Source organism: Falco naumanni, chromosome 14 (assembly GCF_017639655.2).
Source record: "Falco naumanni isolate bFalNau1 chromosome 14, bFalNau1.pat, whole genome shotgun sequence".
NCBI classification, from domain to species: Eukaryota; Metazoa; Chordata; class Aves; order Falconiformes; family Falconidae; genus Falco; species Falco naumanni.
In genome coordinates this window covers 2371148-2384697 of record NC_054067.1, presented here as the reverse complement: position 1 = coordinate 2384697, position 13550 = coordinate 2371148, and the positions used below count along the sequence as shown (strand labels likewise).

Genomic DNA, 13550 nt, shown 5'->3' with positions numbered 1-13550 from the left:
TCAGCAGGGGCCGGAGCACTGCCTCAGACCTCCAGGACATCATGTGCTGCCTCCTGGGAGGAGGAGATACCTAAAAACTAAGACATCGAACTGCTAAAAGGAGCAGAGGTCTTCAGTCCCCTCTACCAGCAGAGCATCAGCCCGTCTGCCTGCGCTGCACTATCCCCCTGTATCCAGCAGAACACCCCCACCTCTCACAGCCCCTCCAGACCAGGCTGCGGAGAAGGGGCAGGGCAGGGGCTGAGCTCTTGGTCCCATTAGGGCAGCTCCAGCAGTCAGCCTGGCAGGGGAATGGAAAGGCACAGAACCTATTAGGTAAAAGGCAGGATTAGAGCCAGGAGACCTATGTTCTGCTCCTCGCTCCACGACAGGCTTCTCTACAAAGCAATTCTAAAGCCCTTTAAATGAGTGACTAGACCTCCATCAACTGAGGAAGCCCCAGACCTTAAATTTCCATTTTTATTATACACAATGGCCTTGGCCTCCACAGACCACTCTGTAACCTTGACATTCAGATGTAACTTCTGTCAAAGGGGTGGACAGTGTAGCCATTTATTCCCAAAGCTGAAACTTGGTTTAAATTTATGAAATCAAGCAAAAATGGGCAATTGTTCTGACAAGGTTCAAGGTATGAAAGAGATGAGATTTCATGAGGATAGCTAACAGCCAGGTGTTTTACAAAGAATTTTAAAGAAAAACAGCGCCCTGTCATCTGTCTTTGCCAGTTTATGGAGGAACATCAAGCCACAAGATGAGAAAAATATGTGATAAACTCAGGCTAATCCCCAAACAGCCTTGTACACAGTTCAGTAGGAATACACTGCAAGAGCAGGACTATGCTGCTGGATTTTCAGTGTCTTTGCTATTTTTATCTGAAACTTACCTAGCTTCATACATTTTATTTTGTGTTTTTACCAATTTTATTGGCAGCCCAGACCCCTGAACTGATTGAGTTTCTCTGAAACAGTCACTTACCTGGCTAAGCTTAGGTTTGATATCTGGCGAGGTAACTCGGCAAGGGACAACAACTGTTTTCTTAGCATCTAAAATGTAGATTATTTCAGGATGTTCCGGGTGAATCTCCACAAATGGACTTCTGTAGTCTGCAGGGAAAAGAACATTGGTTTGCAAAAGTGCTCCTTTACTGCTCAATGACCAGAAGGGCACTGGAGTCTGAGCAGCTAACTGCCCACAGAAGGCTCCCTGTAGTGTGTAACAAGACATCCAGTCACATCTTGCTCATTTGCAAATGCCAGTGTCATCTAGGGATTATAGCCCATGACCAAGAACTGGAATAGCCCATTTCTAACCCTATTTTACCAGTTTGCAGTATAATCTTGTAAAAATTCCTTTTCTTATCTATTCTCCATCTGTAAAAATGAAGTTAATGGATCAGCTCCAAAGGTCTTCATGGCACTGGAGTTAGTTCTTTCCCCAGTCCTCTGAATTTCTTTCATAGGTGATATTATACTGCAGCAGTCCCAAACTCCACAGCAGTTAGGTGATACAATAGGTTTAAAGCTGTTAAGATAAATGTACTGAAACAAAAAAGCAGCTTTCTGTAAATAAGAATCTCCAGAATAGTGCAGAAAGACTGCAAAAAGGGAGTGTAGACCCATGATATTCAAAGCTAGGCAGGAACAATCTGTTCCAGCTAACAGCAAAGTAACTTGGTCAGACTCTTCAGGAGCTGGGGATGCCCAACTGGGAACCAGACTGGATATAGAAATCAGACTGGATATAGAAATAACTAAAAATCTGAGGTATTTTAAGTTAATAAAGCTTCAGAGTGTTATTTACTGATTTTTCCTTGTATGAATACAGTGATAGTCAACAGAAAATTGAATAATGTTTGTGAAATCCTAAAACCTTCAATATCTCTCTAGAAAGCATTCTTTGTCTTGATATTCTCATGGTATAAAGTTTAAAATACCGTTCAGCTAATGCAATACCAACTACACCTCCCAGTGTAGGCAGTCAACCACTTTTGGTTTGTATTATACTGTTGACAGGGAAGGATGTGCACCCTGTGCAATAACCTCAGCCTCCTTATCCTTGGCTGGGGACCTGCCTCCACACACTTACTGTATTTTGGAAAAGGTTTCACATAAAGCATGGGAAATGGATGACATGAAAGGTTTGTGAACAATCTACGTTGCAAAAATGCGCTCTGAAGTATTCTGACAGTACTTTAAATAAGGATGTGCTATGAGGAAATTACAGTCAGTTTTCAAAAGGATGTTTAACTACTCCCAAATGGGCTAAATTGGTAATGAATGCAGGTAATGTCCTCCAGGACTGACACATCCATCACGCTGGATCAGTAGGAGGCCTTCAGCAGTGTCCAAACACTTTATGTGTTCATAGAATCACAGACTGGTTTGGGTTGGAAGGGACTGAAAGCCCGTCTAGTTCCAGCCCCCTGCAGTGGGCAGGGACACCCACCACCAGCCCAGGCTGCTCCCAGCCCCGTCCAGCCTGGCCTTGGGCATTGCCAGGGATGGGGCACCCACAGCTGCTCTGGGCAGCCTGGGCCAGTGTCTCACCACCCCCACAGTGAAGAAATTCTGCTGTGTATCTAATCCAAACTGACCCTCTTTCAGTTTAAAGCCGTTGCCCCTTGTCCTGCCACTACAGGCCCTTGTAAAAAGTCCCTCCCCAGCTTTCTTGGCAGCCCCAGCAGGTACTGGCAGGCTGCTCTGTGGTCTGCCTGGAGCTTTCTCCTCTCCAGTCTGAACCACCCCAGCTCCCTCAGCCTGTCTTCCTGGGAGAGGTGCTCCAGCGCTCTGATCACCTTCATGGCCCCCTCTGGACTCGCTCTGACAGGTCCATGTTCTCCTGATGTTGGGGGCCCCAGAGCAGAGGAGGAGAATCACCTCCTCACCCTGCTGGCCACGCTGCTTTTGATGCAGCCCAGATCTGGTTGGCTTTCTGTGCTGCAAGTGCACATTGCTGGGTCACATTGAGCTTCTCATCCACCAACATCCCCAAGCCCATCTCCTCAGTCCATTCTCCGCCCAGCCTGTCTTTGTGCTTGGGATTGCCCCAACCCATGTGCAGGACCTTGCACTTGGCTTTGTTGAACTTCATGAGGTTCACATGGGCCCGCCTCCAGCGAGTCAAGGTCCCTCTGGATGCCATCCCTGCCCTCCAGCAGGTTGACTGCACCACCAGCTTGGTGTCGTTGGCAAACTTGCTGAGGGTGCGCTCAACCCCGCTGTCCATGTAGCCGACAAAGCTGTTAAATAGCACTGGTGCCAGTGCTGACCCCTGAGGAGCACCACTTGTCATTGGTTTCCACTTGGACATCAAGCTGTTGACTGCAACCCTTTGAGTGTGACCTTTGAAAAAAGGAAACCCCTATAGTGTTCCCTGTTGCTGTATAATAAGGAAAAGCGTCATTCTTGACGAAGGATGTACCTTCTGAACTACCCCTGTATATCATGTCGTGTTTCCTCTCAAATTTCTGATGTAATATTAAGGGATTTTTTTATAAAGAAAACAATCCATTTCTTATTGCTGGGTGGATCTAGCCCCTCTGTTCATCTGAAAATTGCCCGGAACGGCACATTTCTGTGCAAATACATGAACAAGTCCACACGCCACCAAATCAGGACCATGGCGCTACTCCTAGATTTTGGGGAGCCCTCCCGCCCCCCACAGCTGAGAGGCTGGTGGTGGAGCTGGGCGAGGAGAGAGGGGCTGTTTCAGGTGGGCTGAGCTGGGCAGGTGCCCAGAGGGGCAGCACCGGGGGCACAGCCTGACCCCTGTGGCTGCCGGGGCAAACCTGCCGCAGCAGGGCAAACAGTCCTTTGCTTCAAATCAGTGGGGAACCAGTTTTGAATTTAAAAGAAATGTTCACTCTTTGGACACTAGCAGGGATCTGTGTATTCCGTGCTGGAGGATCTGTAATTAAACAGTAGGTGAAGTGCATATTTATGTTGCATTTTTCTGGGTAACAAGTGTTCTACATGTAAGTGATGTAACTGCTTATTGGTGACCCACAGACAGTTTGAACATGGAGTGTGAGATTTGGATTTGCTCCTCTAGAACTCCGCTGACAAAGGCAAACTCAGAGTTGGTTCATCTCCCTTGCTTTGTCTTTATTTCCCCATGACTGGTAAATCATCTGGACACAGGTCATTCATCTGGGGATATTAATGTTCATTTCTTGCCTAATGACAACAGTCTTTGCTTAAGGAACGTCATGGAAATATGTAAGTGCTGTCACTTGGAATTAATCTATACAGAATTAGCGTGGTTTGCACCACAACCCAGAACAGTTTCACTCACAGAAACATGAAGGGTGACAGGCAGAGTGACTGAGGAGTCAGACAGGAGAGTGGGACTGTTGCCTCGTGCAGTTTTGATAGCTTAATTTTAGCTCTGAGAACTGGAAACAGGATTCCTAGCAGACAAAATGTACTGTGTGCTTCATCACCACGAGAGCAAATGTTGGTTGGAGCTCCCCGCATGTCTCAGAAAGGCCACACATGTTATGGGGACATTTTACAAAGGCACTTGGGTCACTGTGCAAGTACGAGACGTGTCATTAATGTGGGAGCTGTGACAAGGACCTGCACTGTGGCACTGAACACGAGGCACTAAAACAGAAGATGAAGACCAGAAATCTGGATGTCGATCATTTCTAGTAGTGCCTTTTCATGTCAGCTTTTATTCCGTGCCATTGATCTATTCTGACTGCACTGGTCTATAAAAAACCATGTCCTTTGGATTAAGGGCATTGCAAGAAACGTTATGTGAGAGAGATTAATTAGAATTAAAAAATTAGACTCCCCCCATTTAGGAAGTCTCAGATAGACCTCTGAACTTTCTGGTTAGGCAGGCACTGGTTCTAATCAAGCCTTGAGCTGAGAAACCTAATCTCCAGACCACAACTTTGTAGCTTTTTCCAGTCCCTAAAACAAATAGGAAATATTTATACACAATCCAGTGTCTTAGGCACTTTCCCAAACAGGTCTGCTAAATTCTTCTATTGAGTCACATTAGGAAAATGTGCTCAGTGTTTGTCCCTGGGCATTTGTGCTGCTTAATACGTCTGGAGTCTTGCTCTCCAGCTAAACCATACTTGGAGGTATCAAGTGTGATGGTATTTTTATAACCAATTTGAAAGCTTGTGCAAATGATGAAAGGCATTTCTACTGAAAAGAAGACCCTGGATTTTTAAAAGAACATCCTTGGATTATTTGCTATAGGAAAAAGCAGAGAAAACAGATTTTTGTATATTTGGAACAAATACTGGGAATGCAAAAAAGTGTCAGGGGAAGCCTATTTCTGGCCCTACAGAGAAAAAGAGAGAACCACTAATGTGCCACATGACAGGGGGACAGGACAAGAATATCAGCCAAGGGGAAATTTGCTGTGAAAAAAGGAGCTTCTTAATACCAAACTATTCACAAATTTGGATCAGATTTTGACTATTTGTTTTGACTGAAAAGATGGGAACACTGAATTTAAAAATATTTGTGCCCTTATTTTTAGAGGGAATTTCAGAATAGTACTGTTTATTTAAAAAGTAATATAACTCAAAAGAGGCAGCTAAGGAAATGTTAAATAATCCTAAAATGTCAGAAAATATTGAACTAAGCAATGATTGAAATATCTTTGTCAAAACAGACTAATATTTCTGAGAAATATTTCCTGTTCAGGGAAAAAAAATAATCATTCAACCCCCATTTTCCATCATCTCTTCCTACCTCCAAGACTGACCTCTACTAAATTTTCAGATTCATGACAGACTTAAAAATTATCTAGTTTTTAAATTTGTAAATAGGACAGGTACTGATCATGCGAGTACTAAACTACTGAAGAACACCTAAATGGGAATCATGAATTTACAGTGTATGTAACAGAAATATATTTCATTCCTAGTTGATATTTAATAACAGTCTGCACCTTGCCGTATGTCAGTTGCCGTATGTCTAGCCGGTAGCTAGAATTACACTACCCCAGATCATAAGCTACAACCTGAATTGAAGGCCACAGTATATAAATCCAGCCTTCTGCCATCAGTATTTGCATCTAGAGCGTTTTAAAATCACTGTGGAATTAACGACAGCAAAAGGCAGTGTCTGGGTTACAAACATTGGGTTGGGAAGGGAAGGGACGGCTTGAGCAATAATTGTTAATCACTGGTGGATGTCAGGTCTCATGGGCATTATTCTCACCCTGCTTTTTTTTTTTAAAAAAAAAGGTTTAATATTTGATGGGTCATTCTCTTTCCTACAGTGAGTTTTCCTAGAGTCCTGTGCAGAAAGCAGACGGCTGCAATTTGTGCTTTACCTAGTTTATAGCCTTAGCCTAAGGAGCTCTCCGTCTGCCAAAGGCCTCCTTTCCTCCCCATTTCAGTTGCCATACTGGAACCCTTCACCACCGTGGGATCCCTGTGTGTTAGTGGAACAACTCCTAAAGTGAAGACACTGATGTGGCCACTACTTGCAGGACTAAACTACTACAGTTTTGACATGAGAGCTTAAACATGAGGTTAGGGCCACTCTTTGGTCATCACTGGGAAGTGACCCTAGGATGAAAGGAAAAAGTGGTTGCAGGTGAAGGTCAGGTCCTCACTATATAACCCAGGGTATGTCAGTGAGGCTAGGGAGGCTTTTTTTGTCTCCTGGTGAAACTCAGTGCAGAAATAAAAATATAAAGCACCAAACAGCACGCGGAGCCAATCTCTGTGGTCCCACAGACTGCCCGTGCTTCGCTCCAGCTGCTCTAAACCCCCACGCCAGCAGGAGCAAGCTGACCCCACTTGCACCAGGATGGAGACGCTCTGGGCAAGAGCGCTTTCCAGGCAGCTGGACTGTTCACTTAACAGATAAGCAACTATGAAGTGGCTCAGCTTTGGATCTTAGCAAAATGACAAAGAATAAATACTGAATATGGAACTAATCAGCTGCCAGCTGATACCGTTGTTATGGCTTGTGCAGACGAAAAACTGAATTCTTCATGAAACTCCTAAGTAGTTCAGGCTGACTGTGGCACGGAAAAATGATCTGCCGGAACATCGGGAGTGTCACTGCCAGCTTTTCGAACACATTCACCACCTTAAGTTAATCAGCAATCAGTTAACTCCTTGTAAAAAAGTCTCTCAGAGACAGAACTTCTTGAAACAAAAGGGACAGGGTCACTTTTCTTTAAAAATGATAACCTTAGCCTCAGGGAAGATCTCTGATTCCAGATGGTGTAAATCAATTGCACTCAGCTGTTGCAATTTGGAGGGTTGTGCCATGGGAATGCAGGTGTCGTCCTCTCTGCAGTTACTGGCACTGAACTTCACCGGGAAGAATTCTCAGCCAAGAAACAGTTTATGGCAATAGGGTATTTCCCTGTGGCTTACTGTGCCTGTTTCTCCTGAGTTGGGAAGGTAATATGCCCTGTGAGCCTTACCCATAAAGAAACACCCATCAATTCCCATAGGATAATTAAAAAGGATAATTTCCCATGGGCTGCAAAGCTCCTTATATGTGAAGAAAGATGAGCTGTAGCACGTTAGGGACTTAATCAGCTGCAGCACCAGCTGGGCGGCGAGGGAAAGGCCCCTTCCCTTTGGTCTCAGACTGGCTGTCTAGCTCTCCAGGTCAGTGGAAGTTTGCAGGAAACTGCAGCCAGGCCAGGGTGTCACCGCTTACCCAGCAGCGCCCAGCGAAGCAAAGGAAGCAGAGGCAGCAGGACGGTGGAGGGAAGGGGGCCAGCTGTCCGGCCATAGGGACAGCCAGGCAGCAAAATCAAGCAAGCCACACACAAAAGCGACTCAAAGGTCAAGTGCCTACAAGAACATTGTTTACCTTCATGCAGTGAAGCCCTTCATGTTTAAATTCTCCTTCTGTCTAGGAGGAGATTAATTGCTGCTTGGGATGAGCTTAGGGAGGGTCCCTTTTAACTCAGCGGTGTAGTCGCGGCTCCCTGGGGAAGGTGTGCACTTCTCTCTTCAAGTCTCCGCAGTGGCAGCGTGTGAACACAAACACCGGACCCCTTGCCTCGCAGGGACAGCTGTGCTTTTGTTTAGTGTGATCTGTAATATAGGTGGTGACTGTCCACCAGGAAGCGGTGAGGTCTGTAACTGTGTCGGGCTCACTTGCCTTTTGAATCCCACTCTCCAGCGGGCTGGTGGCCCCATGCTACCAGCTGATGAAGCTGAGGGACCTCAAAGCCCTCAGCATGGCACCCCAGGACCTCAGCACGTTGTAGGCTCGGGCTCTCTGCTACAGCTCTTTACTTTGCAGCACTGTATCACCTGCCTGTGCATTTGAAACATCCTCCTGAGACACGTGGACAGGATTTTATACAGGGTTCTGGGTGTTTTTCACTTCTGCTTTTGTTTCATATACTGTGACGGCCATTTGTCTTATGATATTTATATCATATCTAAAGCTGTGGAGATAACATCACCTCTCCCTTCAGATACTATCCATCAGCCCACAGAGAAGATAAGCACTAAATGGCCTTTGAGGACAGTCAGCCACGGCTGTTCATGCCCATGAAATTGCTGAACATTCTCATTTTGCTTCTCACTTTGTTCCTGCTAAAGATAATTCTCTCACCCTCAGTCTTTATTTTCTTCATTCAGTCATACCTTAGCTGGGAAGGCTGGGCAGAGTTTCACAGGTTCTTTAAGTTCATGTTTTGAAATAATCCCCATGAAGTTTGTCTTCATCAAGTCAGAAACACTGAGAGGAGGTTATAGTCTGTTCTTTTTTTTTAATTATTTTTTACATTTTACATTAACAGGATCATTAGAAATTAAGTGACACTTTGGTCAGAGTGTTTTGGAATGCTGTGCAAGGAACTTGCCTAGTCTGTTGTATTCCTCCTGATAACCCATGAAAGCTTCTAGGTACAGGAGTAACTTCTATAAAGTCACTTGTTTTGAAAATGAATCTTTGAAATTAAAGGTCTTTTCAGTTTGGCAGGCCAATGAAAAGAATTGGTGGTGGAATGTTTAGATTAAACAGAAAGCAGAATATTTTCTCTTCAGGCAAAACAAAAATGACTGCAAAACCCCCAGAAGCCGTTCTGAGTCAACATGAAGCATTCTGTTTTGGTCAAATGAAATACATTCTTCCCCTGGAGATTACTGTTAGAAACACAGGAATATTGGTAGAGAAAAATATTACTTTTAAAAGTGTTACTTCAAAAACTGTGAAAGCGAAATGCTTCTCACAGCCAAACAAATAAAACCAATATGGAAGGATTTATTTTTTATTTTTTTTTTAAGAAACAAGTCTCCAAACTTTGGTTGGAATTATGTTTTAAGCATCAGATGGATTCATATATTCTGACTCCCTGCGACACTAGATTTTAGAAAGGCATAGACTTTGTAGAAAATATTCACCAGCTTTACCTGAAGTCCCATCGTTAAGAACAGGTCTCCTACATTAGCTGCTCCCAGCTGCAGACCTTGGGTAAGGCTCAGCAATTAGCAGGTAGTGAGTGGAAGGAAGAAGTTGGGGAAATGTGTGATTTGGGCTGTCAGGCTTTCATGTAGAAATTCTTTATCAATGAGGAAGGGATTGTTACCTCTTCTTGCTGGGCTGTCAAGTGCTGTCACTGAATTAGTGCTAGGAACTCACACTGCTCACTCAATATTACATCTTACGAGGCTCTTCCACTTAAAAGTGACCCTTTAGGATATGATTTGAAGACACTGAATGTGTTCAGAATTGAGTGCATCTTACTTTTCCCTTGGATCCAGCCCTTAATACTTGAGGAACAACAGAGAGGGTCTTGCACAGTGACAAAGCCTATATTCCCATGTCATGTGGCCCTAAACACTGTTAACTAGGATATGGTGCCAAACCCTTCCACCGGTCTGAGTGAGACAGTCAGCTTATCTGCTGGGCTCCATGCTGAGCAGACAGGACAGCGTTTGCCTATCTCAGCTTGCTGAGTGTCTGGCAGCAAGTGTAGCTGTCTTGGTGTCTCCAGCATGAAAGAAAAAAGAAATGCAGCTCCAGCTTTGTTCTCACTGGTCATATCTTCTGGAAAGCAAGCCAAAGCCCGAGTCAGGGCTGTCACCCTGGCCCTGCATTTCTGCTTCTCACATTCAGATTATCTTTGTGAACTGTCAAGAGAATTAAGGAGGTAGAAATCAGCTTCAAAGAACATCAGAACCAAAGTATGATCTCATGTGAGTGGTACTTGCATGCACTTCCATTTTCTATAGATTTCTCTTGGTGGGGAAGGGATGCAGAAGATGGGGCTTCACATCTCTGGTCTGTACTGTGTGATAAAGAGGCTGTGGTTGATTGACACTCTACCCCGATACCACACTTGTGCCACCTCTCCTCCTCATTCCCTGCAATAGCAAGGGAGAGCTCATACCCTTCCTTGGGGATGCCTTGCTGCTGGAGCTGACAAGCAGTGAGATGCATGCTCTGACAGGTCAAGCTGCTTGGATGCATCCCCCTTCTTCCTTCAGCAGGCCCTCAACAGGACTTGTGCTCCTCTATAAAAGTCTGTTTTGCTTCACATTCAATTTCCAGTTCTTGTGCTCGGGACTCCTGGCAGGACTGCACTACGGCAGTGCTGATAGTTCATGGTGTCCACACAAACTTTAGAAGGAGCCAGAACTTAAATTCTCTGCAGGGCTATCTTCTAGTTACACTGTGTTTCTGCGAACATCAGTGCTGAAAACCAAATGTAGGGAAACAAATTACTCCCTCAGTCCTGCCATGTTTGTAACTCACAGTAACACTGAGACGGTGAAACACCAGCAGCCCTGGGTGGGAAGACACTTAAAATATTCACCAAGCTCTGTCTTACTCTGAGACAGTTGCTTTGCTGACAGTAACAGTATTTCAAATAGCTGAGAGCTGCAAGTCCTGACTCTGGTCTAGGCTGGGGCCTGGGATAGCCCTTTGGGAAGATGGAGTGAATCTTTGCTTGTCTGTTTTTAATCCCTCTCTAAGCCATGTTAAATTTTATATGTGCCCTAGGAAACATTGTGGAAAGGGCTGTCTATATTTTAACACAAAATACACAGCCTGCCCTTTCCTTTGGCACAGGGGTCCCCACGGTTGAAATAAATGAATATGTTCCTCACAGGGAAGTATCCATTTGGTCGGGAAGGGTAATTGCAGAAGATAGACAGAAGCAAATGACACTGGCTTGCTGGCTTTGGCAGCTTTTGCAGTGGAAATGCCATCCACGTGAGGCTTCTGGCGTGGGCTCCTACGTGGGCAGCTGGTTTGCAGTGCAGACTTGTCTGTACTGCTGCTGGTCGAGAGCTGGCTCAGCAGACGACATATTCTGTGGAGTGGGGGTGGGCTTGCCCCGTTCACCCTGTTCTCTGACTGCAACCATGGCAGAGTTGCTTGGCTGCTCTTCCCGTTCAGCACTGCAGCACCATGTTTGGCCAGACGCTGCATTTCGCTGCAGATTATCCTTCCGAGTTGCAATGAAGTTAAACAACGCAGTTAAAAACCACGCAACTCTTTCTGTTCCAGCCTGGGCCTACTTTGTGTTTTCAACAAGGAGATGGGCAACAGAAGTGGGTTGTCTTGCTTTTTAATTACAATCCTTGGGATTGCAGCTGCAGTGGGAAGTAGAAAAGGCCTCGGGAGCAATTATTCAGGATGAAGATCCTGAGTTCTCCCTGCCTCCAGACTGCTGGTGCACAGCCGAGGCATGGTGGCTGACCCTGCCGCCTTCACGTCCCTTATGATCTGACTGATGTGCAGGGCTCACAGCTCAATGGCACCGGGGGGGAGAGCTGCTGAATGCCAGATTCTGACAGAGCTTAGAAACTGCACCAGGGAGGCTGTAAAAACAGAAGCAAGCACAGGAAATAATAGCCAATAAGCCGGGCTTCCGATACAATCATGTTCTCATTTCAATGTCAAGCAGCAGGCCAGGAACGAAGGGAAAAAATACGGTTCCCCTTCCTTTTTTGGCAATAACGGCTTGTAACCTCAGAGGAATCTCCAGCCTTCAGGGTCTGGCTCAACATTTTCTCACTCCACCTGGCTCAGTCTCATAAACGCCCTGCTGAGCACTTGCTCTCAAAATGTCCAAGAGATGTTTTTGGGACCTCACCCTTGTCTGGCACTCGCAGGACACTGTGGGGTTCTTCAGCTGGAGACAACTGATGGGTGTCTCAGTGACATTCAGACACTGTCAGACCAATTTCCACAGAAAAGCATGTTTACATATTGAAGAAATTCATAAGTGGTTTCTGAATGCCTTGCTTAACTCCAAGTTCATAGAGCCCTCACTGAAGAACAGCTTCCTCATCCCCAGTAGAGCCTGCTGGCTTTCAACAAGTATCCATAGGGACTGAGCGGCAGGAAGAGCATGCCGTGAGGACAGAGTCCATGCTGAGGTATAAATAACTTCATTTTACTGGGGCCAAGCAGCTTCCTCAGGCTGGCAGGCCAGACCCCAGCAGGCACGTGCAAGCTTATGGACTGAAGCGCCGTGGCAGAGCTCTGCTCTGGGGGGTGAGCAGCTGGCTCGCTAGGACGCGGGCCAGAGGGGTCCCCGCTGACTTGCCTTTCTCACTGCTTCACTCACCGAGTGCCACAGGACAAGCTGGTTCATTTTCTACACACTTTTCCTTCAAGAACTTTTAAAGCAGAGGAGTCATGAGGAAGAGCTTTTAGAGCAGGGAGCGCGTATGACACAGTGAAATTGCATCTGTGAGAGGACAGTCTTGGAGGGTGATTTAGAGAAAAGAGCCATCCAGTGCTGTTTTTCAGGGGAACCTTGGCACAGCAGTCTCAGGCAAGCAAGAGGACATCCTGCGATATTTTTTTTTTAGATGAGCACTGTTCCAAGTGCATCACCAGCAAGCATTTCATAACTTGAGGTATTTTCTTAAGGAAAATGCTCAGGCAGTCCCCAAAGATCCCTAACATTTCCTGCACGTGCTCCCACCATAGAGCAATGAAGGCCTGGGTAGCCAGCCAGGGCAGTGAATCAGGATAGAGAACTGAGTTTTCAATGCGCTGTTTCCTGAAGCGTAGGCACTGGGCTGGGCTAACAATATTAGAAGCGGGGCATCGGAGCAGTGTGTAATGAGAAAAGGAAACAGCTCAGCACAAGAACTAGGGTGGATAAAGCAATGGGCTTAGAGTAACAAGAAAAAATCAGAAAAAGGAGATAGAAAGGGAGAAAAAATAACCGCAGGAACTAACAAATAACACCAAAAAGCTACTTTCCGATAAGGGGAGGACTTGCTAGAAAAGCAGGATAAGGGTAGAAAGGGACTATTTTCAACAGACATAAAGAGACAGGAAAATCATCCACATGAATCAAACAGGTGTGTTCACCTAGTAGTGCCAAAGTTGAATTTAGCTGTGTGGGCATATCACAGTCCCCTTGGGATGGAAGTCACACCTCATGATGGTTTCGCTGTCCTTAGCAATACCATGAGACTGCCAGGGCTGCCCAGCAAATACATGTGTTTTCTGAGAGAGTAAGTTTGCTGAACTATTCAAATAATATCAGAAAAACTGATCATCCCTCTAGCATTTGTTTTACTAAAAGGACTCAAAGAATCACACCATAGCATTTACTAGAAAAAT

The 13550-nt window shown here is 45.5% G+C and overlaps 1 protein-coding gene across 2 annotated transcripts in view; it reads right to left on the bottom strand.

The window, feature by feature from the left end:
• The window catches only part of LOC121097589 (vascular endothelial growth factor receptor kdr-like), a 141486-nt gene that overhangs the window by 84806 nt on the left and 43130 nt on the right, over window positions 1–13550 (bottom strand). For both annotated transcript variants that reach the window (XM_040614716.1, XM_040614717.1), the window contains exon 4: window positions 976–1103. In XM_040614716.1, coding sequence (XP_040470650.1) covers window positions 976–1103 — 128 coding nt within the window. The remainder of the gene's footprint in view (window positions 1–975; window positions 1104–13550) is intronic.